We start from the raw sequence: 27,815 nt of genomic DNA on the forward strand, positions 1-27,815 counted from the left end.
CACATAGACTGTGTTTCAGCAATGTACCGTATTTTTTGCTCTATAAGAAGCACTTTCCCCCTTTCTAAAAAGTAAGGGGAAATGTGTGTGCGTCTTATGGAACGAATGCAGGCTGCGCAGCTGTCCCAGAAGCCAGAACAGCAAGAGGGATTGCTGTGCAGCAAAAGCAGAGATCCCTCTTGCTGTTCTGGCTTCTGGGATTCAGAATATTTTTTTTCTTGTTTTCCTCCTCCCAAAACTAGGTGCATCTTATGGTCTGGTGTGTCTTATACAGCGAAAAATACGCTAAGTGTGCAAGTGTGGCCATTTCTACTATCTCCAGAAAGGGCCCCACCTGCTACAGGCTCAGTTACTTTTTATCTTATGTGCAGTTCGCTTTATAACCTCTTTTTCTGAAGAACTTTAAAGGAGGAAGCATCAGATGCAACTATTAGGCAATCTTTCCTGGGAAAGGAGTTTCCTAAACATGCTTCCACACCCCTCGCAGCTCGAGGGTATATTTTGCGTGGAGCCTGAAGCTCTCAAGCCAGATTCTTCCTCTTCCAGAGCGAGAGACCATCCCAAGTCCATTTCTTGACACCTCTTCTGCCTTGCCTTGGTTCATTCTGCAGACGGCCAAGATGAAGGTGCTTCTCTTCTTCCTCCTCCTCCTCCTCAATGCCTGTCAGTCTTTTGGCCAGCAAGGTAGGTGACCAGGGAGGTGGGTGTCAAGCTTTGGGGAATTGACTTCCTCCCCCCATGGCAGCAGATAAGAAGATCAAACGAAAGGAACGTCTTACCAGTTAGAATCTTTAATAATCACAGCGAGAGAACAAAGAACATGTCTCCTAGAAATGGCGGTGCTCCCAATTAAGGGTCACCCCCCCCGGTCCCTATTAATCTATGTCATTCCTACGTCTTGTAATCTGAGTTTGTACCCTCTGCCCTTTCTGTTTGGACACTTTCTGGGGGGTGGGGGATGAATGCTGTTCAGAGACTGAATCTGTTAACTCTCTCTCTTCCAGTGTTTCTTCTGCTAGCTGTTCCCTATCCAGTATTTCCCAGCTTCTGCCTTCTGAACTGTGCCCCTCTGCACACTGCTGTTCCAAACCTATACTGTCCTCCTACTCCTGGGAAGATTCAGGATCAGGGGGAGGGGGTGGCTCCCACCTTCCTTCTTCAGTGCAGCCCTCCTCAGCACAGTCTCTGACAGTGGGGTGGGAAGGAGCAGGGCACGGACCATTTCACTTGGAAAACACACACAAGCCACATAAGCACTGGGTGGAGGGGGGTTTGACCTGAGGAGTGCCTGGACACTGGCTCAGAACCTTTTTACATGTCATCGCCCCGGTGCATGCCAAGTCCCCTCCCATCTGGGTCTGCAAGAGTAAGGAGGAGGGTCGCAGCAGCAACTACTGGAGAAGAAAACCCACTGGCAGCACTGCAGGGCTGTTGTGTTGCAGCTGGGCAACAACGGAGAAGTGAGAGGCTCTCTTGAGCATCTCCCCTTTGTCACACCTGCTCAGATGAAAAGTTTTGAAGAAAGCTATAAAGAATTTATTTATGTATGCGACAACAGTGGCAAGAGTCTTGATTGCACAAGGATGGAAGAATGAGGAAACCCCGACAAAAGAACAGTGGCAAGAAAAATTGATGAACTATGCAGAACTGGCAAAATTGACATGCAAACTGCGAGACAAAGACAACTGTGACTTTAAGGAAGAATAGGAGCCTTTTATAAATTATCTAAAAAGACAACAAAATGAACTGGACTCCTTGGCAGGTTTTGAATAAACATACACAAATTTACTGAGGGTTAATATATTAGATATATAATAGAAGGATGTATACAATTTTACAATATGCAGAGGTTAACATAGGTTGAGAAATCAGAAAGAGGAGCTGAGGGAAGGAGGTTTTGCTGGGGAGGTGGGAGGGGGAAAAAGGGGTGAATAATGAACATGATTTGCTTTGATAATTTGTTATGTTGAAATTGTTAATAAAAAACTTTTTAAAAAAAGTTTTGAAGAAAGCTGCGACATTCTCTCTTCCTCCTTCCTCTTCCTTCAGGTTCAGGCCTCTCTGGGAAGCAAGTCGTTTTCGCGCAAGCATCGAATAAAGCCCATGTGGTTTTGAAGGCCTCCCCGAAGCAGCCGTTGACCGCCTTCACCGTGTGCCTGAAACATTACACGGACCTGACCCGTGCTTACAGCCTTTTCTCTTATGCCACCCGGAAAAGCCACAACGATATCATCATCTACAAGTACAAACCCAACCAATACAGCTTCTACGTGGGAGGTGAAGCAGTGACCTTCTTGACCCCAGAAAAACAGTCGCTTGAAAGAGAGACTTTGTGTGCATCTTGGGATTCTGCCACAGGGCTGGCGAGGTTGTGGGTGAACGGAAAACGTCTGCCGCCCAGGAGCCTGAAGAAAGGATACTCCATCAGCGCAGACTCATCGATTGTGCTCGGTCAAGATCAAGACAACATGGGGGGTGGCTTTGACATCAAGGACTCCTATGTCGGAGAGCTGCTGGACGTGAGGATGTGGGAGAGGGTGCTGTCCCAGGAGGAAATGAAGCGTGCCCTGCTTGACGACAATATTCCTGGAAACGCCATATTTGATTGGGAAACAGTCAATTATGAAGCAAAGGGTGGTGTTATTATTGAGCGCGCATGGTCACCTTAAACACAAGAGCATGTTATGGAAAGTGGGCGTGCGATTATTCTTTAAAATGTCTTGGTTGTTCATGTTTGTACACAACTGGTTCGTGTGCAGTGAGTTTGTACGTATCTTCAATCCAATCATTGAAGGGAGCTGCATTTTTATTCTTCCAGTTAGTCAATAACCTGTCTTTTTGCCATAGTAAGGGTACGGAGATTCCACTCATATTGTCCCTTTGTTAGGTTCCATGTATAATCCAAAAGCCTATTTCCCTCTGCAAATTTGAGATCATTCTGTACAGTCATGCTGATCGTCCCTACTACCTCCTGCCCAAAACTTATCAATATTGTACAAAACATATGTTTTAGAGAAGCGTTATCCTTGTTACATATCCAGCAGCTACACGGCTTAGCTCGTCCTAAACATAGACATGCCATGGACAAATTCAATGATATTTGGAATTCAGTTTTATAAATACTGTATTAGGTTAAGGTCTGGTTAACCACAATAACTTGATTTGTTTGTTTTCTACATGGGTCCTATCTTTTCTTCTTCTTTTGTGTCTTATCTAACACTGTGCACTTGCAATTATGTACTTTTTAATCTTTCAGTAAAGAATATAAAAAGGGAAATGTCTTGGTTGTTCAGTAGATATGGCCTCTGGGCTGATTCCTGCCATTTCCTCCAGATAAAATATTGCATTATACAAGCCTCTACAAAAATGTGTTCTGTCCACGGCAAAGCAGCACAGAGTTACCAAGAGAGCACTTCTTCCTCATGGTTATATGCTAACAAATCCCGTGAGAGGGACAGGGGAACAAGAAAGTACTTGGTTACGACCTTTGGTTCATCTAGCTCAGTGTTACTCACACTGACTGGCAGCGGCTGTCCAGGGTTTTGGAAAGGGTACCAGGGAATGAACCAGACAGCTCTGCATACAAAGCAGGCACTCCACCACTGAACTATGGCCTGTCTCCAAATATTAGTGTATGAAAGTTGCCATCATTTGTCTATCCAGCTCCGTTTCACTTACTGGTTGTTGTTGTTTTTTTAAAAAAATAAATACTCTACAACATGCAAAGCAGCATAGAATTATAGAATTGTAGTTGGTAGGTTTCCCCCTTGGGTCATCTAGTTCATGGGTAGGCAAACTAAGGCTCGGGGGCTGGATCCGGCCCAATCACCTTCTAAATCCAGCCCATGGATGGTGCGGGAATCAGTGTGTTTTTACATGAGTAAAATGTGTCCTTTTATTTAAAATGCATCTCTGGGTTATTTGAGGGGCACAGGAATTCATTCATTGTTTTTTCCCCAAAATATAGTCCGGCCCCCCACAAGGTCTGAGGGACAGTGGACTGGCCCCCTGCTGAAAAAGTTTGCTGACCCCTGATCTAGTTCAACCCCCTGCAATACAAGAATCTCAACTAAAGCAGCCATCCCAGACCCTCCAAGTATCCTTATTTTCCAGGGACGTCCGTGATTTAGAGAAGCTGTTTCGGTTTCTGATTTGAACCCGGAATGTCCTGCTTTTCCTTAGGATGTCCCTATCTTCATTGGAGAAATGTTGGAGGCCACGGCATCCACAGACCCACCCACACCCCAGACCCTTTGAACAGTAAGGTCTAGGATAGAGAGCTCACCCTGTCCCAGCCCACAGCCCTCCAGGTTCAGCCCTCTCCCCAACACTGGGACCCATCAGCTCTCAGACAGTTCAGGCAGGTGGCATGAACCATGAGTTTCAGAGATGTTCTGCCGTTTCCAAATACTGTATGACTGTGGCAGCACGGCACTGATTTGTTGATCAGATGGAGAGCTGCTGCCCCCTGCTGATGGGTTTATAGGACTTCAACGTGACAAGGAGGCAAGAAGGAAAGAAGGAAAGAAACAGAGAGAGGGAGAGAGGCAGAGGCAGAGGCAGAGGCAGAGAGAGAGAGAGAGAGAGAGAGAGAGAGAGAGAGAGATCCTTCCACACTTTGAGTCCAGAGGCCAAGGACTCAAACTCGCTCTCTGAGAATTCCTAGGCAGAGAAGAAAGAGGAGAAACAAAATAAAAAAATTCCTTCCAGTAGCACCTTAAAGACCAACTAAGTTAGTTCTTGGTATGAGCTTTCGTGTGCATGCACACTTCTTCAGATATCAGGAATTTTTTTATTTTGTTTTGACTATGGCAGACCAACACGGCTACCTATCTGTAACAAGAAAGAGGAGAGTCACTCACAATCCCTGGTGGGGTGAAATTTATTGTTTTGTTCTCTGTCTAGGGAGGGGACAGATCTGTCAATTGAGGTTTCTTCCAGTTTCTCATTTTTCCAAGCATAAGTTCAGTTTTTTCCATCTGCACATCAGTTTGGGGACTTATTTTTAAAGTCCTCGTGAAAATCCATCAGCATTTCAGTACAAATTTCTCCCAACATACACATTTTCTTAAGTATTTTTGCCTAATGCATGCATTTTTGCAAAGCGTCTTTCCCCATATATTTTTTATTTCCCCTCAAAATGCATTTTTATGCTTCCTTTCACCAAGGTGTGCTTTTTAAATGCACACCTTACCTTCATTTTTGCATTTTTGTACATGTTGCTTGGTTAGAAACTGCTTTGCAAAATCCAGAAAAGTGCAAATTTCCAAGAATAGCTCTGTTTCAGTTCACATATTGTTTCAGTTAGTGCAAATTAGGTAGGTTCGTCTTTAAATTCAAACTGAATCATGTTGTCCCCCCCCCACCCCTATCACCATATGGTTTGTTTTTATTTACACTGCTCAGAAATGCTATGATTATGCACAATATAAATGCTGTAAATAAACAGAGAACAATAAGGAATTGTAAATGTCCTCATGGTGCAGTAGAAATATTTATACTGCCCGCTCTCCGCTCCCTTGGAAGTTTTGCCTAATGTTTGTCTGAAATCTGCTTGCCTGGAGCTCCCACCGGCTGCTTGATATTTTTTTTTGAGGGGGGGGGGGAGGATTATTACAATTAATTACACCTATTTGTTGCTCATAAAAGGTCTCGAAGCAACTTACAACTGTAAAAAAAGAGAGAGAGAGAAGTTCTAAAGCTTAAAACATCATATTCTAAAAGTGCTTCTCCTGCATTTTGATAAAAAGGACAAATCCTGCCTCACCTCAGCCAAAGATGAACACCATAGCATTATTTACTTTGAGTGGCCATAATGCCACATGATAAAAAGGACAGATTGTACCCCAGCCTAGGTCACTGGTTCTACTTCGGCCCTTTTCAACTGCTTGCCCAGTCCTCAGAAATGCCCTTGCTCTCTCCCAATATTTGTTTTCGTGGTGCTGTCATTGGTCAGGGCCAGCCTACCCATGAGACAGACTGAAGCAGCTGCCTCAGGCGGCGGAATCCCAAGGCGATTCTCTGCTCCTGCCACCAGAGAAGTGAGAAGCGGCAGAGGCAGCTTCCGACGACATCTTACCACTGCTTCTGCTCGCTTTTTCCCTGTCACTGGAGAAGTGACTCTGGCTTCCAGGTTTCGGCAAGATCTCCCCGGAAGCTGGAAGCCAAAGCCGTGTGACCCTGGTAAGCGAGGCTTTGGCGGAGGGGTGACGAAACAGGACAGGCTGCTCCTGCCTGTGGTCCAAGTCCGTCAGTTTTCAACAGGTGTGTGTGTGTGTGTGTGTGTGTGTGTGTGTGTGTGTGTGTGCAGCCACACAGGGAGAGAGATAAGCTCAGCTCTAGGCTGCTTCATCTCCAATCTGCCAACCCACCTGGACAAATTGCTGCCGACTTCTTTCCAGCTCTTGCAGCTCTTGAGTCAAGGCTGACAGCATCCGCTCTGTATAGTCCAGCGCCTGGACCTGCCTGAATCCAGCCTCCTGCAGCACCTGGAAGGTGATGGCAATGAGGATGAGAGGTGAGGGACCTTTCTGAATTCAGCTCTGCCAGAATCAATGGCTCCCACCTCTACCACACCCAGCCTTTCGGGAGCCTGTTTATACGATCACATTCCCTACAGCAGTGGTTTTCAACCAGTGTGCTGTGGCACCCTAGGGCATAGATGTCAACTTTTACCTTTTCTAAAGGGAAGTTCCCTTATTCTGAATAGGACTCACAAGAAAAGGGAAAAGTTGACAGCTATGCCCTAGGGCGCCTTGAATGGTGCTCAGGGGTGCCTTGGGCAACACTGGCCTCCGTCCCTCCTTCCTTCCCTCCCTCCCTCTGATGCCCTCTCACGTCTCTGCCTCCCAAAGGCTTGCACAGCTGTTTGTTGCAGCAGCCCTGGCTACAAGCTCCCCAGGCGAATGGTGCCTCTGGCGCTGGCCAAGGGGTGCTGGTTGCCAGGAGCTGAGGTGGCCTCGGAGTAAGCAAGCAAGCAGCTGAGGGAGCCCAGCCAGCCAGCCCTCCAGCCCGTGCTGTTGGGAATGGACAGGCAAGTCCCAGGCCCCGGTGGGGCAGTGTGAGGAGACACCTCTCTTTGGGGTGGGCGTGGGGAGCAGCTCAGAGACCAGGAGTGGCAGCAGCGGCTGGCCAGAGGACTCTCAAGGAGAGGGGAGAGGAAATGAGGCTGAGGGAACCCTAAACACAAGGGAGGGGGTTCGAAAAAGGGTGAGAGGCTGTGGGCTCTGCAGGCAAGGGGTGACATAACTGGGCTCCTGAGCCTCACAGGGGTGCCACAGAAAGAATGCAGTGGGTCAAGGGAGCCTTGGACTCAAAAAGGTTGAAAACCCCTGCCCTAGATTGAAAGCAGCATGTGAAGGACAATCATGAACGATTCTGGATTGAGAAAAGCTATGTTTTGGGGCTACAAATAGGGTACGCAGCCTTAATCATACATGCAGAAGGTCCCAGGTTCAATCCTAGCATCTCCAGGTAGGGCTGGGAATGTCTACCCTACCTGAAACCCCAGAGAGCCCCCTATCAGTCAGGTGGACCTGAAATAGGTATAACTAGTATAATAGGGCATCTTCCTTTGGTTCCCCTCCCTTTCCCCTCATCATTACCAAGGATCCAGTCTCCTTTTGCGCTCGTTCCAAAGCCAACTCCACCATGTTGTGGGAAAGATCCATGGCCAGGACTTCCACGCCAAACTCCTGGGGAGGAAAGAAGAGTCAGGCCACCTCAAGGCTAGATGATAGCTCAAAGATGGGACCATAATCATGGGCTGTCCGTGAACTCATTTTCTTTTAGGTTTACTTAAAATGTTGTGGTCCGGAGGTTTAATGCTTTGAGTTTTATAATGTACACTCTGGGAATGGGAGATCGTTTAATCCTGTTTTGTATGGTTTCCTTCCTTCCTTCCTTCCTTCCTTCCTTCCTTCCTTCCTTCCTTCCTTCTTTCGTTTTTCCTTTCTGCTCTTTTGCTATATCCTTGCTGTCGTGTTTTTATGCTGTCACTGCTGAAAATACCATAAAAAAATTCCCTCCCCATAAAAAATTATGGGGCCATCATGGAAGAAAACAGGAGCTTCCAGCACTCAGTGGCATAGCGTGAGTTGCCAATGCCCAGGGCTGCCCAGAGGAGGTGGTGGGAGAGAGGGAAACAGATGGAGAATGCATGCACATTCAGCTGTCTAACAGTATCCGCGCCAGCCAGGAGATCACAGCCACAGAGATAAGAAGAGTCGTTCCATTGTCTGGAGAGGTCACTCCCTAGTTCTCACTGCGAGAAGTGAGGTTACAGGGAACCAGGCAGAAGGCCTTCTTGGTAGTGGCACCCGCCCTGTGGAACGCCCTCCCATCAGATGTCAAGGAAATAAACAACTATCTGACTTTTAGAAGACATCTGAAGGCAGCCCCGTTTAGAGAAGTTTTTAATGTTTGAAGTTTTATTCTGTTTTAGTCCTCTGTTGGGAGCCACCCAAAGTGGCTGGGGAAACCCAGCCAGATGGGCGGGGTATAAATAATAAAATTATTATTATTATTATTATTATTAGTTCGCATGGAGAAGCTGTTTTCAACGGAGCCCAGCGATGGAAGTGCTTAGCTGCATTGAGGCAGCACCGGGTGTTGAAATTTTGCGCCCCTAACAATTGTGTGCCCGTGCCCCCCCTCCCACGCCACGTCACTGCCAGCACTAGAGTCTTACGTCAGCCCTACTCATTGCAGTAATCTGATGTCTAGGTTAGATGACTGCAAGGTGTTATACGTGGGGCTGTCTCTGAAGACGGTTCAGCTGGTGCAGAATTCAGTGGCCAGGTTGCTCACAGGGGCAAGGCGGTTTGAGCATATTACACCAATCTCGGCCCAACTGCAGTAGCTACAAGTCAGTTTCCAGGCCCAAGTCAAAGTGCTGGTTTTGACCTATAAAACCTTAAATAGACTTCATGGAAGATACAACTATCGGTATCTACTAGCTGGGATGGCTGTGTTCCAGCCTCTGAATACCAGTTGCTGGAAATTGCAGGTGAAGAGAGTTGCAGCGGCACCTCTCCTGTTTGGGGGCTTCCTATAGACATCTGGCGGTCACCGTGAGAACAGGATACTGTACTAAATGGACTTTGGGCCTGATCCAGCAGACAGGCTTTTCTTATGCTCACAGTCAACCCATGTTTTCTGGGATAAGGGACAAGAATGGCATGCATGTCAAAAAGGCCATACAGTCTGATAGAAGATGGAATGATGGCGGATGATGCAATACTGCGATGTCACAAGTTGCACTCTTGCATCATTCCTTCTTGTCCGCTGCTCTGTAAACCTGGGGTGGGGAATCTGTGACCCTCCAGAAGCTGTGGGGAAGCTAACGTCCATCAGCTCCAGCCAGCCCCTTCCCCCCTGTGTTGGATTTTAGTTGTGTAAGCTCTTTGGGAGTAGAGACCCATTCTCTTGTACTCGGTGGAAGCACCATGCGACGCTGCCAGAGCCAACCATCATCACCATTCTTATTCAAAGGTTTATTTGCGCTTGTACCTTAGCCATGTAGAAGTCACTCCTGCCGAGTCCGCAGCCAACATCCAGCACTCGTTGGCCCTGTTTCAAATGTGTACAGAATGGAATGCCAAGAAATAATACCCACTCCTTACTTGGGATGTGGGATGCGGGTGGCGCTGTGGGTTAAACCACAGAGCCTAGGGCTTGCCAATCAGAAGGTCTGCGGTTTGAATCCCTGTGACGGGGTGAGCTCCCGTTGCTCGGTCCCTGCTCCTGCCAACCTAGCAGTTCGAAAGCACGTCAAGTGCAAGTAGATAAATAGGTACTGCTCCGGTGGGAAGGTAAATGGCGTTTCCATGCGCTGCTCTGGTTTCGCCAGAAGCGGCTTAGTCATGCTGGCCACATGACCCGGAAGCTGTACGCCGGCTTCCTCAGCCAATAAAGCGAGATGAGCGCTGCAACCCCAGTCGGTCACGACTGGACCTAATGGTCAGGGGTCAATTTACCTTTACCTTTAAGCTACTAAAGGTAATGGGGCCCTTTATATGTCCAGCTGTTCTTGGTCAACAACAAATTGTTGCTATTTTTTGTGTTGAATATATGCTATATGGTAATTTATAGGACCTAATAAGTATCTAAAGCCATTTGCACAATGAGCAAACAACAACAACAACAACAACAACAACAACAACAACAACAACAATAATAATAATAATAATAATAATTTAGTTATATCCCGCCCTTCCCAGCCAAAGCCGGGCTCAGAGGGCCTGTTTTTTCCTCATTTGAGACTGTTTTGAGAGCTAGTGTGGTGTAGTGGTTAAGAGTGGTGAACTCGTAATCTGGTGAACCGGGTTTGCGTCCCCGCTCCTACACATGCAGCTGCTGGGTGACCTTGGGCTAGTCACACTTCTCTGAAGTCTCTCAGCCTCACTCACCTCACAGAGTGTTTGTTGTGGAGGAGGAAGGTAAAGGAGATTGTTAGCCGCTTTGAGACTCCTTCGGGTAGTGATAAAGTGGGATATCAAATCCCAACTCTTCTTCTTCATTGCATTGGCAGCGCATTTTCCAAGGCATTTGAGGTTCCCCCAGGAGTGAGCGCAAGGAAAGGAGCTCTAGGATGTGCAAAGTTGCTGGATTTGACATAGCAGTTTCCAGCTGCTTCCAAGAGGTGGAGAACTTCAGGCCCAGGGGCCAGATGCGGCCCTACAGAGCTCTCTGTCTGCTGGGATTCTCCCCAAGGGCCCTGCCCACCACAGGGATGTGGCCCTTGGAATGTGATTTTTGTGTTGCATGCTGTGCCCATGGCCATGATATTTGATCTGATGGTGACTTTGGGCTGATCTAGTGCAAAAATCATGAGGATCCATGAGGATCCGTGTTTTTAACCATGTTTTTGTGCCATTGCGGCACCACGAAACAGTGGATGCGTGATTATTTTGGTTCTGCCTACAGACTAAGATGTGGTCTACAGTATCATGGTGTTTTTATTTTGTTTCAATATAAAAATCATATGAATTCATGAGGATCCGTGCCTCGGATCCATGTTTTTGTGGTGCTGCAGCACGGTAAAGTGTTGGATCCACGTTTTTTATAGTCCAGTCTGTAATCGTGCCTTCCAGGTGTGATTTGACACTGCATTTGTTGGAGTTATTTTTTAAAAAGTGGAGGATCCATGAGGATCCGTGTAGATCCGGCTTTTACCCAGACCCGTTTTTATGAACAGTTCCCATGCACATTTTTGTTTGGCAGGAGAATGGCAAAATAGCGAATTTGGGGCAAATGCAAAATAGTGATGGGTGGTTGGTTCCAGAACATGAGAACTTGATAAACCCAGCTTTAAATGCAAACTGAATTCCACCCCCCTCATCCCTAGTTGGCGGCCATTGGCCATGCAGGCTGGGACTGATGGGAGTTGGAGTCCAATTTAGTTGGGAGCCCAGATTTAGTTGAAGGGAAAATCTGTTCCAGCTCAGATTTAAATCTAAGCGGGAGAGCAACTTTTTGGTCAGTGGTGTGTGTGTTCAGCTAGGAATGGCGAGCTGCAGGTTCAAATACTTGGAAGCAGTGTTTTCTTTTTTCATAGGCCTTCCCTCTCCAGAGGTTAGCTATGAGCGTAAAATGAGTGTGAAGGAAGAAAGAACCATATACAAGTTCCTTGGAGGAATGCAGGCCCACTTAGGGCCTCACTGTCAAGACCTCCCCCCCCCCCCCGCTTACACCAGTCTCTGGCAACCTGGTGCCCTCCAGATGTTGTGGGACTACAACTCCCATCTCCCCCAGCCAGCACCAGTTGGGCCTAATGGGAGTTGTAGTCTGATATCATCTGGAGGGCACCAGGTTATTTATACCACCTGAGAGCACCCTCCACAAAGACTGCCCCCTCTCCACCCAATCTGCAGAGGGTCCCTGAAGGAGCCACCAGCTTCTATTGAATCAGCTGTGGCTGTGGAGCTGCCTGTTCTTTTGAGTTCTGTGGGTCACAGACTCAAAATTTGAGTTGTCAAGTTGGAAGGGACCCCATTTTGAAGGTTGTGGCCTACATATCCAGCCACCGACAATACCCAGGGCACCTTCAGGAAAGTAGGGGCCTTATGTGCATTTAGATCTGTCCTATAAATATGTAAATAATAATAATAATAATGACTTTTAAGCAAAATTACCCTGGAATGGGGGAGATCAGAATTATGTCCACGTGGAAGAGAAAGGCACTACAGGAGAGGTGAGGGGATGTATGCGAGAGCAGCCCTGTTGGATGAGGCCAACGGCCCAACTGGTCCAGCATCCTGTTCTCACAGTGGCCAACCAGATGCCCAAGAGAAGGACTTGAGAGCAACAGCACAGTTCTTGACTGCGTCCCCCACTGCACTTGCATATAGTGAGAAGGTATTTGCATCTCTCCTCTGTTCAGAACAGGCGGGAGGGAGAAGGTCCCGTCCTGGCATCCAGTGAAATGTGGGCGTGCTTAAGCCGACACATTCCCTGTCCAGAGAGGCCGAGCCAGTGCAAAGAGGAACTGAGCAGGAAGAGGACACGGTCTCACCAGCACAGTCCATTATTTGAGGAGATATATATACTGAGACTTTTTTGCAGGAGGTAGCGCAGGCAGGCAGGAGCTGGGTTGGCTATACTTGAAAGATTGATTGAAAGATTGATTGATACACACACACACACACATACACACAACATCCCTTTTTTTATCATAGAACTGCAGAGTTGAAAGGGACCACGAGGGCCATCTGCAATGCAGGAATCTTTCCACCCAATGTGAACCCACAACCCCAAGATCGTCTCATGCTCTATCGACTGAGCTATCAGAAATCAAGATACATTATGTCCATAGCATCCCCCTGATCCACCAAGCTTGTAACTCTATCAAAAAAAGCAAAAAAATGAGATTTGTCTGGCATGACTTGTTTTTGAGAAATGAGATTTGTCTAGCATGACTTGTTTTTGAGAAACCCAGGCTGGCTGGGTCTTGGTCATCGCAGCACCCTTTTCCACCAGACTTGCAAACTACATCCATACATATGCATTTATTTTGGGAATGCCAAAATGTTTAACAGATATACAAGCCCAGACCTCGCAGGCTTCCTCCCCCCCCCAATCCATTCTTTCAATTCACTTCCACGAGACTTTGCAAGTAGCTGTTCAGCGAGGGCAGCAGTCTCCAATTGTCTGTGCGAATGCCCACGCAGGCCGCCTCTCCCACACTCTGCACCCGGAGGAGAATGTGGTACTGGGGAGGGAGGGCCATGCCAATTTCGTAGGAGCCCGACTGCTCAGCCAAAACATACCGGGAAAAGTGATCGCATATCAGGGACGGCAGGGACTGAGGTGCCACAGGCCAGGTGGTGAGGCTTTCGGCGCCTGCTTCATTGCTGCCAGGGTGAAGGCGTTGCCAGAGGGCGCCAAAGAGACGGCGGCGCTTTTCTAAACTCCAGGAAGGCACCGCCAGGGGCATGAAGAGATCGGGAAAGGCTACCTCCAATGGCTCCAGCTGGCTGGAGCGCGTAAGGCCTTCCTGGGTTGTGTAGAGAGCAAAAACATCCAGCTGCGTCGGGTAGGGGCAACGTGGCTGCAGCGTGAGCGTCAGCGTTCGGGGAGGGCGTGCTGCTGAGAGGCAGGGCACGCACAGTTCCGGGACGGGCTCATAATGCCGGTCCAAGCACATGAAGCGAAGGACCACGCAGAGCAGGAGGTCATAGGGGGGGCTTGAAGGACCCGTGTGGACCAGCTGGTACGTCAAGCTGAGCTGCGATGGGGCGTGGGGCTCCAGCAACCACTGGCAATAGCCCTCCACATCTTGCTCAGGGCAAGGAGCCTGCTCAGGCCTGTTGCCACTCGCCCCCACCCGCCGCAGCCTCAGTGGGGCTGGTTGCACCGGGTGCACGGTTAGAGAGGCCACGAAGCTCTGGCTGTCAGCCACGATGGAGGAGGAGAGCGTCCGGGCCTTGACGGCACCTCCCGGAGCCAGCACGGCCCCAAGCTTCTCGCCAGAGAGGTTGGCCACCAAAGTGTAGTAGAACCGAGCCCGGTCTCGCACGTCCACGTCCAGGTGGCTGAGAGACACAGCCTGCAGGAGGTCGGCTAAGTGGGCCGGGCTGGGCAGCGGGCGCAGCTGCATCAAGTTGCGGCAGACGCTCAGGAGGACCTGGCCTGAGCGCCAGCCCCCAAGGCGGCCTGAGGCTACCAGGCGCCTCAGGAACTGCATGGTGCTCCCCTGAGGGACGTCCTTTTCCTTTGCCAGCCGCGCCAAGACCCTGAGGTGCCAAGGCAGGTCCTCCTCTTGCAAGGAAGTGCCCACGACAAGCCCTTGCAAGGCCTGGGCCAGCCCGCCAGCCCAGCTGCCCTCTTCTGGAAACTTCCATGCCTCGTCCAAAAGATCTATCAGGTTCGGTGCCAGGGTGCAGTTCTGGCGGTACAGGCCCAAGAGGCACTGGGTGAGTTCTGCCATTGGCTGCTCTCGGGAGCCAAAGTAGCGGGCAAATAGGAAGGCTGCCCGGAAAAAAAGCCGGGTGGCCTCCGGTCCTCCTCCCCTGGCCACCAGCCCCGCAAGGGTCAACACGTGCTCCAGGAGGTATCCCACAGCGCGCTCGGCCGTTGGGCCTTCGCTCTCCACACACACCAGGCACAGCAGGTTCAGCCGGGCCAAAACCGTGCCCTGGTCCTGGAAGAGTCCGGGGAACAGGCCGGACGTGGTGCGAGGGGTGAGCAAGACCGGCAGGCCCTCGTCCTCCGTGGCCGAGCCCAGCGGCCGGTTTTCAGGGAAGTGCAGGAGGCAGTCCAAGTGGAAGAGCTTCACCGGGGCGGGCAAGGCCGGGTGTTGGGCAAGACCCACGAGGCGTCGCAGCAGGAAGGCCTCATCCTCAGCCGTGAAGAGGCTGTCGGTGAAGAGGCCCTTGAGCTGCAAGACGGCATGCTGGAGCGTCACCCCCGCCGTGCCAAAGAGGCGCACCAGCTGCGCCTTGAAGATGGCGGGAGACTGGGTGCGCACAACGCTGACGGCCTGGGCCAGCTGCCACAGGAGGTGGCTCTGGGCCACAGAGGACAGCAGGTAGGAGCTGTCAAGGAGGGAGGACACCACAGCTTTCAGGTCCTTGACATCGCCCTGCGAGGGGAGCAGGGCCAGCTGCTCGAGGGTTGCCACAGAAAGGTCCCCCAGTTCCCTCGTGGCCTCCCACACCAGTCCCTCTTTGCTCTCTAGGAGCTCCCCCAGAGTCCCTAGGCCTCCCCGTCTGGCCAAGCGCAAGATGGCATTCCTCAAGGCCAGCCCGTAGAGCAGCGTGTAGCCCTGGTGGGCGGGCGATGTCTCCTGGTGTTGCAGGGAGCGCAGGACGGCCAGGCGCTGAGAGAGGAGCCCCGGGTAGCAGCTCTCAAGCTCCCGCAGGCACTCGCAAGCCGCAACTCGCACGGGGCGCTCCGCGGCTCCCCCACAGCAGTCGTTGAGGTCGGACACCAGTTGCAGGAGCAGGGAGAAGTATTCATGGGCAGCCTGGCAGCTCTCGGCGAAGGAGTCCGTGGCCACCAGTACTGTTGCCATGGCATAGAGGAGTTGGCACCGCAGATACGCCTGCTGCTTGGACAAGGGGCCCAGCTGCCCGAAGAGGGAGAGGAGGGACGTGGCCACCTCTTGCCCAGCCTTGGCATCTGGGCACAACAGGGTGGGGTACTCCAAAAGGAGGGTCAACATGGAGATCTGTCCAGAAGGGGGAAAAGAAGAAGCTGTCAGAGAAAGCCAGGTGGAAAAAAACAAGTCTTTAGACTTAAGCTGACAGAATATGTGCAGCTTGCAGACTTAACATATAGAATAATAGAACAAGAAGAACATACGTTTAGAGAAGATTGGAAAACGTTTATTGAATATATGGGGAAAAATTGTGTACACTTGAAAACTTTGGCAGAGTTAAGATAAATTCAACAGTGTAAATAAGTTTTGATGGATTTAATAATGGAATACTGAATGGTTTTGTTTTTGTAAAATATGCAGGGATTTATGATATGCAAAATGACCCATAGAAAGAGAAGAAGGGAAGTCATTGATATTTTAAGAATGCTTAAATGAGCATTCTAAATTGTAAAACAGAAAATTTAATTTAAAAGTATATAAAAAGAAAAAAAAAGTCTTTAGAAGGCCCTTCAGGAGAGGGCACGCCCGACACTGAGCAGGGTTGAAATCCCCACTCAGTGAGCTTAGGCTAGTCACTTAGGCAAGCCCCCCACCTTGGGGGGTCGTTGTGAGGATAAAGGTAGAAGGAAGAGAACTATGTATGCCACCTTCAGCTCCATGGAAGAAAGGTGGGCCGTCAATGAGACAAACAAACAAATATTTATTGGTTTTTGAAATGTTTTCTCTCCCCTCCCCCATCCTCCTTCTTTAGGTCTTTTGAGTTTTTTATTTGCTTCTTTGTTTTGTTTTTTACCTCGTATTATAAGTATCTGTTGGTGTTCACATTGCATTTACATGGGGTACACGTGCAGAATGGTTTGGTTCACGGTTTTGTACACCAGTGGGCACATTCCGAATTTTGATGAAGCCGATCACAAAATGGCAGCCGTGTGCTATGATGTGCGGCTAAGACAAAATGGCCGCCACGGGCAACGCAGCACATCCCAAATGGCAGCTGTGTCTAAAAAAGCAGGGAAAGAAAGGGGAACACAAAATGGCGTGTTGCTGCCCTCTCCAATCTCGTGCATTGTGGATTTTTGAGGGGATGTTTACTTGAAGACCTTTTGTGGGCGCCATACTGTAGGGTTGGTGGACCTGCGAGCGAGACTCTTTGCTGACTTTTCCTCCTCTCCAGACTAGTGGGTTTAGTGGGCAGGGTGGTCTTCCCAAACGAGTGACAAGGCCAGTCTCACAACTCACCCTTTTGTGGGTGCTGGGGGAAAGTTAGAGGCATGTTCTCACCCCACCTACAAACACCCTCCAAGCCGTGGGTCTCACATACCTTGATCTGCTCCCCCAGCCTCTCGCCTCGGAGCTCCTGCAACAGCTCAGCCACAAAGGTGTCGCCGGCCCCATGGGAGAGGAAGGCTGTGGGGCACGAGCGGAAAGAAGCAACTGTGCTGGCCCAGCCTTCCCCGCTCCTGGACCCCATGGCTGACAGAAGACTAGAGGGAAAGAAAGAGAATGTCAGTCATGCTCATGGACAATGGGCCTTCACACATCCCACTTAGTAGCAACCCTAGTCTTAAGGATGTGGAGGGCTACCTCCTCCTCATCTTGCTTTGGTAACCCCAGAGGGCATCATTTAGGGCATTTCAAAGGCCCTACATTGGTAGCAATTCATCAGTGCGGGATTCCACATAAATAGGAACCATCCTTCTAGGGGTGGATAGGCCCATGTGGCTCAGTGGCAGAACGCTTGCTTTGAACATAGAATGTCCTGGGTTCTATTCCTGGTGTCTCTAGGTAAGGCTGCGAGAGACTCCCTGCCAGAAACCCTAAAGAGCCGCTGCCAGTCAGTGCAGACGATGCTGAGGTGAATGGACCATTGGCCTGCCTTGCTATAAGGCAGCTTCCTGTGGCAGCAGTCCTGTTAAAGCAAATCTCTGCCCAGGAAGAACAAGTCTATGAGTGGAACTGCCAGCCTCAGGGGCAGTCAACCTCTAAAGTACCAACTGATTGGAGAAACAGCAGAGGACTTTTGTATCCCATGCAGAATGAAAGGGAAAAGGGAGGAGGGGTTGCATTTTAATGTTGTGAACCAACCTGAGAACTGCAAATTAAGGGCAGTATACAAATTTAATTATTATCATTATTAATAATACAAAGTCCTCCTCCCCCTCTTCCCCGCTTCTTCTTCTTCCTGTTTAAACCAATTCATGAACCAAGAACATATGCATTGACCACTAATAGTGAAACATAAGTTGTAGATATTTTTCCACATTTGTTCTGCCATTTTTGTGATACAGAATACAAATGACATGAGAAAACTTGGTATACTTATTTGTATAACATTATTCTTGTTTATAACCCGCCCCAAATCCTATAAAACAAACAAGAAAGAAAGAAAGAAAGAAAGAAAGAAAGAAAGAAAGAAAGAAAGAAAGATACTCAATGGCTGCCCCATAGAGTTCTGGGCCATAGGCAGACGGAGTGAGAGTAGTTCAGTCAGTAGAGCATGAGACTGTGAATCTCAGGGCCGTAGGTTCAAGTCTCATGTTGGACAAAAGGGGGTTGGAATAGATGACCCACGTGGTCCCTTCCAACTCTACAATTCTATGAAATGTAATACTGTAATAATATGTCAGGCGAACCTGTGGCCTCTTGTTGCTGCTGGACTACAACTCCCATCATGCATTTCTACCCCACCTCCAAGCAGCTCCAGCTGGTTGTGCACGGTTCCCTTCTTCCCCATTTTAGCCTCACAACAACTATGTGGGGTAGACCAGGCCGAGGAAGCAGGACTGGCCCAAGATCCTCCAGGGAGCTAGGGGGCCACATACTCCCCCGCTTCAGGAAATGGGGCCCGCATTGTGTGGGGCTGGGAGAAAACCCCTTTGCACAGGGGAGGAGAGAACGTGACTTCCATCGGGTGCTGTAGGAAGGATGGTGTGCCGCCCCACCCCACGGAAGGGGGGTGGCCAGGTCTGGATCCACAGAAAGTTTGTGCGCCTGGAGGGAGACCTACAAACAACATGGACTCGTGGAGGTGCAGGGCGGTGGGGCTTCTGTGGGGCCAGGGAAAGTGTGGGACAACGCACCCCACCCCCACGAACCGTTTGCACGCAAATGCAACAGCTTCCCAGTCGCGACACACACGTACCTGCGGGCCTCGCTCGCTTCTCCACCTCCGCTTTGCAATTGCAGCCGCTCAGCTGATCTCCGGTCCCGGGCAAAGCGGCGCTTCCGACTTCCCTTCCCGACGATCCCGCCGGCCGCCGCTAGAGGGAAGCGGAGCAGCGGCGGAGGGTTCATGATTACAGTATTTTAAAAGGCTCCAAAGTTCTCCTCCGAAAGCCATTGCTGCCTGTCCTGGGAGGCCTCTCCTTTAATCCCGCCCCTATGAAGCCCGCCGAGGACGAGTGCTGGCGAAAGACACTCTGCACATGCTCTGAGACCAATTCCAAAATTATAATTATTATTTAATTATGTTTGAAGCAGGCCCAGGAAAGAACACACACAGAAGGGCGGTAGCTCAAAAGCACAGCCCCTTCCTTGCACACACAGAAGGTCCCTGGTTCAGTCCCCAGCATCTCCAGGTAGGACTAGGAAAACTCTAGAGAGCTGCTGCCAGCCAGTGTCTACAGCACAGAGCTAGATGGACCAGCTGTTCCCTATGTCCCTGGGAGAGCATGTTCCATCACTCCCGGAGCCACCAAAGAAAAGGACCTGCAAGGTAAGTCACAGCTGCAGCCCACAAGAGGCTAGAACTTGGCTCAGGACCTCAACAGGTGAGCTTAAAACCCGAGGCTGTACTGGAGAAGGCAGTCCCTGAGACATTCATTGTGGCCAGCGGTCAGGGAGGGTGGGAATTATAAATCATTTGGAGGGCCACAGGTCCCCTTATCCCTAGTGCAAGCCTTTAAAAGGGGGAAAGGGAACCCTTAGCAGCCCGAGGGCCACATTCCGTCATAGGAAAGCTCCCAGGGGCCACATACTTGGGGGGTGCAGTGCCAGAGGCAAATGTTGGCCGAGTAACAAGACTACAACAGACTACATCTCAGCCATGCAGATGCTATAGCTTTCCATACAGACAGACACTGAGATCTAGCAGGGCTTCATTGGGCCCCCAGGTTCTCCATTCTTGCTTTAAAAACGCAGCCATCTTGAGCCGGGCCCAGGAAAAACACGCTCCTTTTCTTTTCCTAGGCCAGAGCACAGGTCTCTCCAGCAATCTGGAACTGCACAATCGAGAAAAAATAAAGAAAGGGGAGGAGGCTTTTGTTCAGCTTCTCAGCTGTCAGGGAAGGGAACGGTGCCAACAGCTCCAGGGAGCATCTCTCGGGCGCACAGCTCACGGTGCCCAAGCAGCCTGTTGGAAGAAAACAGTTTTTGCTGGAAACTGTTGGCTCACCTTTTGGGAGGGGGCAAAGTGAGCGGTTACATGAACTGTTACTCAGGCCTTACTCAACGAAACTCCTGCAAGCCTGCTCTTGCCTTCAGCCTCCCTTCGCACCCAGGGCCGGGCGTAGCTACCACGGCAGCGCCTCCGTTAGTCGCTCTGGAGATCTTATCTGGAGAAGGAGCCTGTCTCCCCAGGTTAGCTCCCCGGTCCAAAACTGGGGAGGGGAGGGGTTGCCCGTCTTGTATCTGAAACTAGCCTCCAGTTTAGAAAGTTTCTGTTTCTAAAAACCATGGCAAGTTTCTCACAGGAGAAAGGGGTTCGTAGGGTGCTTGCACTTCCTAAACTTAAGCAGGCATTGGACAAGGCTGGGGGGAACAAGCGTCTAAGCTTGTTCTCTCCTCCCCCTCCCACGCCCCCCACACCAAAGTTATTGCTTGAGTGGGGCTCATCCTCTCCCCACACAGTACGCCCTTTGACCTGGCCCTCTTGCCACCAGGGGTCTTCTGAACTACAGTGGTACCTCGGCTTAAGTACTTAATTCGTTCAGGAGGTCCGTTCTTAACCTGAAACTGTTCTTAACCTGAAGTACCACTTTAGCTAATGCCGCGCCGCCAGAGCACGATTGCTGTTCTCATCCTGAAGCAAAGTTCTTAACCCGAGGTACTATTTCTAGGTTAGCAGAGTCTGTAACCTAAAGCGTATGTAACCTGAAGCGTATGTAACCCAAGGTACCACTGTAAGGGCACAAAAAGGACTGCTTTTGACCAGACACAGAGTGCTGAACATTTGGGAAAGTGCACCCCCAACCAAGGAATTGCACAGATTCTAGTTGACTTAATCAGCTACATCGTGTTGCCACCCCTAGTCTGCAAAGTGGATTAGCTAACGAATTGTAGGTACCCCAATAGTAAGTGGCACTCTGTAGCTGCTTAGAGGCTCACAGCAACCAAATCTGTGGCTCGAAATTAAGCCTGTGTGAGACTGAAGGGGGCAGTGGTTTCTACAAAGCAGTGCTCGACTGCGAGTCCCCAGCCAGTTTAGCCAATGGTCAGGGACGATGGAAGGTGTAATCCAACAGCTGGGGACCCAAGGTTGAAGTATGTTGCTTTAAAGGTGTGGTTTTTTACCTCGTACCAAGTATTTGAAGCAGAAAGCTTCCTCCTAGGAATCCTGGGAACTGCAGTTTGTTAAGGGTGGCGGGAATTGTAGTTTTGAGGGGTAAACTACAGTTCTCAGGGAAGCTAGGTGGTTTTTAATGTGTGATATTAAGCCAGCCCTGCTGTGTTTGGAGGAGTCCCCCATATTCTGTCTGGTGAGGTGTTTGTGGGAGGAAGCTCTGGGCCCCTGCCTCCAAATTCTGCTCTGACAGCATCCACTGTGCAAAAATAAAAAAAATGAGAGAGCTGTTGCTTTTGCAAAATGGGAAAGGTTGCCTGAGGTTGACGGCTGGGGATCAGAACTCCCTGGGTGTCCACTCCACCTGCCCCCACTTGGCTTCCACATTCCTGTTTCAGCTAACACACCTTCCAGCTTGCACTGGGACCTGTTCCCCAAGCGGTACCCGCCCATCCTGCCTCCAGGATTCAGCCCCAGGCAAGGGCAAGATCAGCACCTCCAACAGCAGGCGACAGTTCTGAAGCATCAAAACAAATCCAGTCTCGGGATCAGCTAGGAAGGGCCACGGGTATAGCTTGCAGAGCATGTACTCCACTCCCGAAAGGTCCCAGGTTCAGTTCCCTGTACCATCCTTACTTGAAACCCCAGAGAGCACCTCCCTGCCAGTGCAGACTTTTTAAGCTGAGATTAATTTGCCAAAGGTGCGCACAGAAAAGCTGAATTTAATCCGAACAACCTGTTTGCAGTACAGTGGTACCTCGGGTTAAGTACTTAATTCGTTCCGGAGGTCCGTTCTTAACCTGAAACTGTTCTTAACCTGAAGCACCAGTTTAGCTAATGGGGCCTCCTGCTGCTGCCACGCCGCTGCTGCGTGATTTCTGTCCTCATCCTGAAGCAAAGTTCTTTACCCAAGGTACTATATCTGGGTTAGCGGAGTCTGTAACCTGAAGCGTCTGTAACCGAAGGTACCACTGTACTAGGTTTCCATCTGAAAGCACTAGGTAAAGGTAAAGGTAAAGGTAAAGGACCCTTGGATGGTTAAGTCCAGTCAAAGGCGACTATGGGGTTGCAGCGCTCATCTTGCTTTCAGGCCGAGGGAGCCAGCGTTTGTCCACAGACAGCTTTCCAGGTCATGTGGCCAGCATGACTAAACTGCTTCTGGAGCAATGGAACACCATGACGGAAACCAGAGCGCACAGAAACGCCGTTTACCTTCCCATCACAGCGGTCCCTAATTATCTACCTGCGCTGCTGTGCTTTCCAACTGCTAGGTTGGCAGGAGCTGCGAAAGAGCAATGGGAGCTCACCCCATCATGGGGATTCAAACCACTGACCTTCTGATTGGCAAGCCCAAGAGGCTCAGTGGATTAGACCACAGCACCACCCACGTCCCATACTGAAAGCACTATCCCAGTCTTGTCTGCTGTGACTGACTCTACAATGTTGTGTCCTCTGGGTGTTGCCAAACTACAGCTTCCATCATCCCTGACCATCGGGCTATGCTGACTAGGGCTGGTGGGATTTGCAGTCCAACAGCAGCTGGACCCAATCGGCAGGCAGTTGGACACTTCCAGGCAGACACCCGGGAAGGGACTGCCAGGGACTGAAGCAATTTGCATGCGTAAATTGTATCCTCTACCCAGTGATTTAGCAGGAGGTTGCACCAGCTGCTAACTATCGGAGTCGGAATGCCACACTTGGCAGGCAGCACTCGCGAAAAGCCTGACCTACTTACCAGCTCCAGGTAGTTGGGCAAGAGGCCTTCTAAGTCCCTTCTCCCCCTAGGCAGGTGAAGAAGAAAGAAAAGAAGGTACGTGGGTTTTGGCTCCATACTATAACTGTAAACAGCCAGTCTCAAAACACCTGAGGTAAAGAGAAGGTGTTTAAAACTTAGTCCCAAATTATTGAATGTTAATGACGTTGGAATGAAATGAAGTGGTTCTAGTAATAGGGTAAAATAAGAATAGGCAAGAAGGGATGGATTTTGGATGAAAATTTGAAGTTATAATATGTGATGATAAATAATTAAGGGTAAAATATGAGGCTATGAATTTGCTGAATAAATCTTTAAATGGAATACAAAAAAGGGAGGTGTGAGGAAGTCACGAAAATAAGTAAATGAATGTAAGATATTATAAAAGCGGGATTTTTTAGATTTTTTTTTTTAAAATAAAAATTTTATTATATTTTCAGTTTACAGAAAAGAAAGAAAAGGATAGAAAAGAAGAAAGAAAAATAATCCAACTTTCAGAATACATTTTTAAGTTGTTAACTGAACTTCCCCACATCTCCCTCACCCTGCGTTCTTTACAATAAAACATATCAGCAAATTATTACCTTGTTTCATGTCTTATTTATATCTTTCAAAATATTTTACTTCTAAATTTAAAGTACCTTTTGTCAAATATTTATACCTTAAAATAATACATATAATAGCTTTAAATTTCAACTTTTTCTTACATATAACTTAATTTTCTGTTTTCTCAATCTAGTTGCAGGAGCTAAATTTTCCAAGTCATGCAGATTCTTAACATTCATACAACTTATAATGTTTTTGTAAATAGTCCTTAAATTTTTTCCAGTCGTCTTCCATTGTCTCTTCTCCCAAATCTCGGATTCTGCCAGTCATTTCAGCCAGTTCCATATAGTCCATCAACTGCGTCTGCCACTCTTCCAGCGTGGGAAGATCTTGTGTCTTCCAATATTTTGCAATAAGTATTCTTGCTGCTGTAGTTGCATACATAAAAAGTGTTCTATCCTTCTTTAACACCCTTTGGTCCACAATGCCTAGGAGGAAGGCCTCTGGTTTCTTGGGAAAGGTGTACCTAAACACCTTTTTTAACTCATTGTAGATCATTTCCCAGAAGGCCTTCACTTTTGGACAAGTCCACCAAAGGTGAAAGAATGTCCCTTCAGCCTCCTTACATTTCCAACATTTATTATCAGACCGATGGTAAATTTTTGCAAGTTTGACTGGGGTCATGTACCACCTATATATCATTTTCATAATATTCTCTTTCAGGGCATTACATGCCGTAAATTTCATTCCGGTGGTCCATAACCTTTCCCAGTCTTCGAACATAATGTTGTACCCAATGTCCTCAGCCCATTTTATCATGGCTGATTTAACTATCTCATCCTGGGTATTCCATTTAAGCAGCAAGTTATACATTCTCGAGAGTACCTTGGTCTTAGGTTCTAACAATTCTGTCTCTAATTTCGATTTTTCCACCTGGAATCCTATTTTTTTGTCCAACTTAAAAACCTCTTGAATTTGAGCATAATGAAGCCAGTCTTGCACCCTATTCTTTAATTTTTCAAAGCTCTGCAACCTCCAATTATCTCCAGTTTTTTCTATTATTTCCCAATATTTTGGCCATCCGACCTCCATATTGAGTCTTTTTCTGGCCTTGGCCTCCGCTGGTGATAACCACCTCGGAGTCTTACCTTCTAATAAGTCTTTGTATTTTGTCCAGACCATAAATATAGCTTTCCTGACAATATGGTTTTTGAACATTTTATGAACCTTTACCTTGTCATACCACAAATATGCATGCCATCCAAAAGCATTATCGTACCCTTCCAGATCTAGGACATCAGTGTTCTCAAGAAGTAACCAATCTTTCATCCAGCAGAAAGCCGCAGCTTCATAATATAACCTTAAATCTGGCAGGGCAAACCCCCTTCTCTCTTTGGCATCTGTTAATATTTTAAATTTTATTCGGGGCTTTTTGCCCTGCCAGACAAACCTAGAGATATCTTTCTGCCACTTCCCAAAACACTCCACTCTGTCTACGATCTGTAGGGTCTGAAACAAAAATAACATCTTCGGCAATACATTCATCTTTATAGCTGCAATTCGGCCCATCAAGGAAAGTTTCAATCTTGACCAAATCTCTAAATCTTTCTTAATTTCTGACCAGCATTTTTCATAATTGTCTTTAAATAGATTCAAATTTTTGGCAGACAAGTTTACCCCTAGGTATTTTACCTTTTTAACAACATTTAATTCTGTCTCTTTCTGAAACCCATCTATTTCCAAAGGTGTCAAGTTTTTCTCCAGGACCTTGGTTTTTTGCTTGTTCAATTTAAACCCCGCTACCCGACCAAATTCATAAATTAGTTCTAACACTCTCTTCGTACTAGATTCTGGCTCCTGTAATGTTAAAACCAAATCATCTGCAAAAGCTTTCAATTTAAATTGTTTCACTCCGACCTGTATTCCTTGTACCAACCGGTCTTCCCTAATCATGTTCAAAAGCACCTCCAGAACAGAGATAAATAACAGAGGGGATAGGGGGCATCCTTGTCGTGTTCCTTTTTCAATTTTAAATTCTTCTGTCACCACATTGTTTACTATCAATTTAGCTTTCTGCTTTGAATAAATTGCTTCTATTCCATTTTCAAACCCCCGTCCCACTCCCATCCCTTCCAAATTTTTCTTCATAAATCTCCAGGAAATGTTGTCAAAGGCCTTCTCCGCGTCAACAAAAATTAACACTGATTTTGTATTGATGTTGGTTTGCAAAAGTTCCAGAATGTCAATAATATTCCTAGTATTATCAGACAAATGTCTTCCTGGGAGAAAGCCTGCCTGGTCTTTATGGATTACTTCATTTAATACTTTTTAAAGTCTACTCGCCAAAATGTCTGCAAAGATTTTGTAATCCACATTTAGGAGTGAGATGGGACGGTAGTTCTTTAGTTGGGTCTTTTCAGTTTCCACTTTAGGGATCAATGTGATGAAAGCTTCTTTCCACGATTCCGGTGCCTTCTTCCCCTCCAAAATCTGGTTGCATACCTCCATTAATGGTTGTATCAAATAATCCTTCAATGTCTTATAATACTTGGAGGTAAGCCCATCCTGACCTGGAGATTTGCCTAGTTGCATATTCTGAATGGCACTCTCTATTTCTTGTTGTGTTATTTTATGATTCAGGATTGTTCTCTTTTCCTGAGCAAGTTTTGGTAAACCATTTATTTTCAAAAATTGGTCTATCTCCTTCTCCTCTTGTGGCCCTTGGGTATAAAGCTTTTTGAAGTATCTCTGGAAACACTTCCTAATTTCTTCGGGTTTCTGGATATTTTTCCCTTCAATCTCTAGATTGGTGACTGTATTCAATTTTTGTCTCTTTTTCAATTGCCATGCTAATAGTTTTCCACACTTGTTAGCTGATTCAAATGATCTTTGTTTCATTTGTTTAATTTTCCACTCAACTTCTTGATTTATCAGTTTCGCGTACTGTGCTTGGTAAAATTTAATTTCTCTCAAGATCTCCTTCGATTTTGGCTTAGATCTCAACTTTTTCTCTCCATCTCTTATCTTCTCTAAAATCTTATCTTTTTTTCCATTCCAGAGCCTTTTCTTTATCGTGTTCTGTTGTATCAGAAACCCTCTCATAACTGCTTTGCTTGCGTCCCAGATTGTTCTCTTTTCCACCATGGTGTTCAAATTTATTTCAAAATAGTCTTTCAAAGTTTTTTGGGCCTTCTTCACAATCTCCTGATCTCTTAGTAGGGTGTCATTCATTTTCCATCTAAAGGAACCGGTTGGAGTAAGTCTTAATTCCATTTTCATAGCGTTATGGTCGGAGCAAGTTTTTGGGCAGATTTCCACTTTTCTAGTCATAGGTGCCAGCCTTCTAGTTGTCCATATTTGGTCTATTCTTGTCCATGACAGATGGGCCTCAGAAAAGAAGGTTCCTTCTCTACCTAAGGGGTTCTTTGTCCTCCAAATATCAATTAAGTCCATATTGTCAGTTAGTTCAAAAAAAGTTTTGGGTAGTCTGCCATCTTTTGTTAGACTTTGGTCTTGTGACTTATCCATATTTGTAGAGACCACTCCATTCATATCTCCCATCATGATGATGTTAGTGTAGTCTAAATAGTCCAGGATTGTCTCATGCAGTTTCTTATAAAATTCTGATTTCCCCTCGTTCGGTGCATAAATTCCTAATAACAAAATTTTTTCTCCTTGGGCCTGTATTTCAATAGCCAAAATTCTTCCTTGCTCATCTTTGAATAAAAATTTTGGTGACAGGCTCTCCTTTGCATAAATCACCACTCCTCTTTTCTTTACTTTGTCCGATGAGATAAATTCTTGGCCTAATCTTTTATTAATCAAGACTTTTCTATGGAGCCTGGTCACATGTGTTTCCTGCAAGCAAATGATGTCCAATTGTTCTTTTTTCAGATTTTTTAGATTTTATTTTTTCTTTTTATGTTGAATGTTGGTTTTTGTATTTTTTTGTTTTTGTGTGTGTGTGTCATTATTCTGTAACTCTTTTTTGTCAAAAATTTAATAAATATTATTAAAATAAAAACAAAAAACTTAGTCCTGCATCCCGTTCTGCCAGCGGCCAAACCGATGCCTCTGGGAATCCCGCAAGCAGGAGCTGAGGGCAACAGCAAGCTTATAATTAACAGCAACTGATATTTGAAGGCACATTTCCTCTGACAGTGTAGGAAGAACATAGTCGTTGTGGCTAGTACCCATTCTCCATGAATTTGTTGGAGGGTGCTGGTCATCAAGCCCTCCAAAAAGTTCTCCAATGAAAAGAGGGTCGTCCTGTTCCATCATCAGCTTTGTTCTTGTTATTTATACCCTGTTCATCTGACTGGGTTGCCCAAGCCACTCTGGGTGGCTTCCCACACATATAAAACATGAAACATTTTTTAAAAAAACTTTCCTATGTGGGGCAGCCTTCAGATGTC

The 27,815-nt window shown here is 47.6% G+C and overlaps 2 protein-coding genes across 5 annotated transcripts in view; one reads left to right on the plus strand and one right to left on the minus strand.

Moving 5' to 3' along the window:
- The first annotated feature begins 499 nt into the window (after positions 1–499).
- LOC309330828 (C-reactive protein-like) lies at positions 500–3,277 on the plus strand. The gene is made up of 2 exons (XM_081842715.1): positions 500–684; positions 2,050–3,277. The coding sequence occupies exons 1-2, from the start codon at positions 621–623 to the stop codon at positions 2,667–2,669; spliced, it is 684 nt and encodes a 227-aa protein (XP_081698841.1). The 5' UTR covers positions 500–620; the 3' UTR covers positions 2,670–3,277.
- Positions 3,278–12,999: 9,722 nt separating this feature from the next.
- AP5B1 (adaptor related protein complex 5 subunit beta 1) overlaps positions 13,000–27,815 on the minus strand; it is a 31,946-nt gene continuing 17,130 nt past the window's right edge. For 3 of the 4 annotated variants that reach the window (XM_081842336.1, XM_081842338.1, XM_081842337.1), the window contains 2 exons: positions 16,923–17,085; positions 13,000–15,670 (listed from right to left, as the gene is read on the minus strand). In XM_081842336.1, the coding sequence (XP_081698462.1) occupies positions 13,088–15,670; positions 16,923–17,085 (2,746 nt within the window). In that variant the 3' untranslated portion in view covers positions 13,000–13,087. Of the gene's footprint in view, positions 15,671–16,922; positions 17,086–18,743; positions 18,860–27,815 lie in introns of those variants that run through there. The other variant, XM_081842339.1, reaches the window with a different exon arrangement.

The sequence above is a fragment of the Podarcis erhardii genome (genome assembly GCF_964252035.2).
Source record: "Podarcis erhardii genome assembly, chromosome: 15".
Taxonomy (NCBI): Eukaryota; Metazoa; Chordata; class Lepidosauria; order Squamata; family Lacertidae; genus Podarcis; species Podarcis erhardii.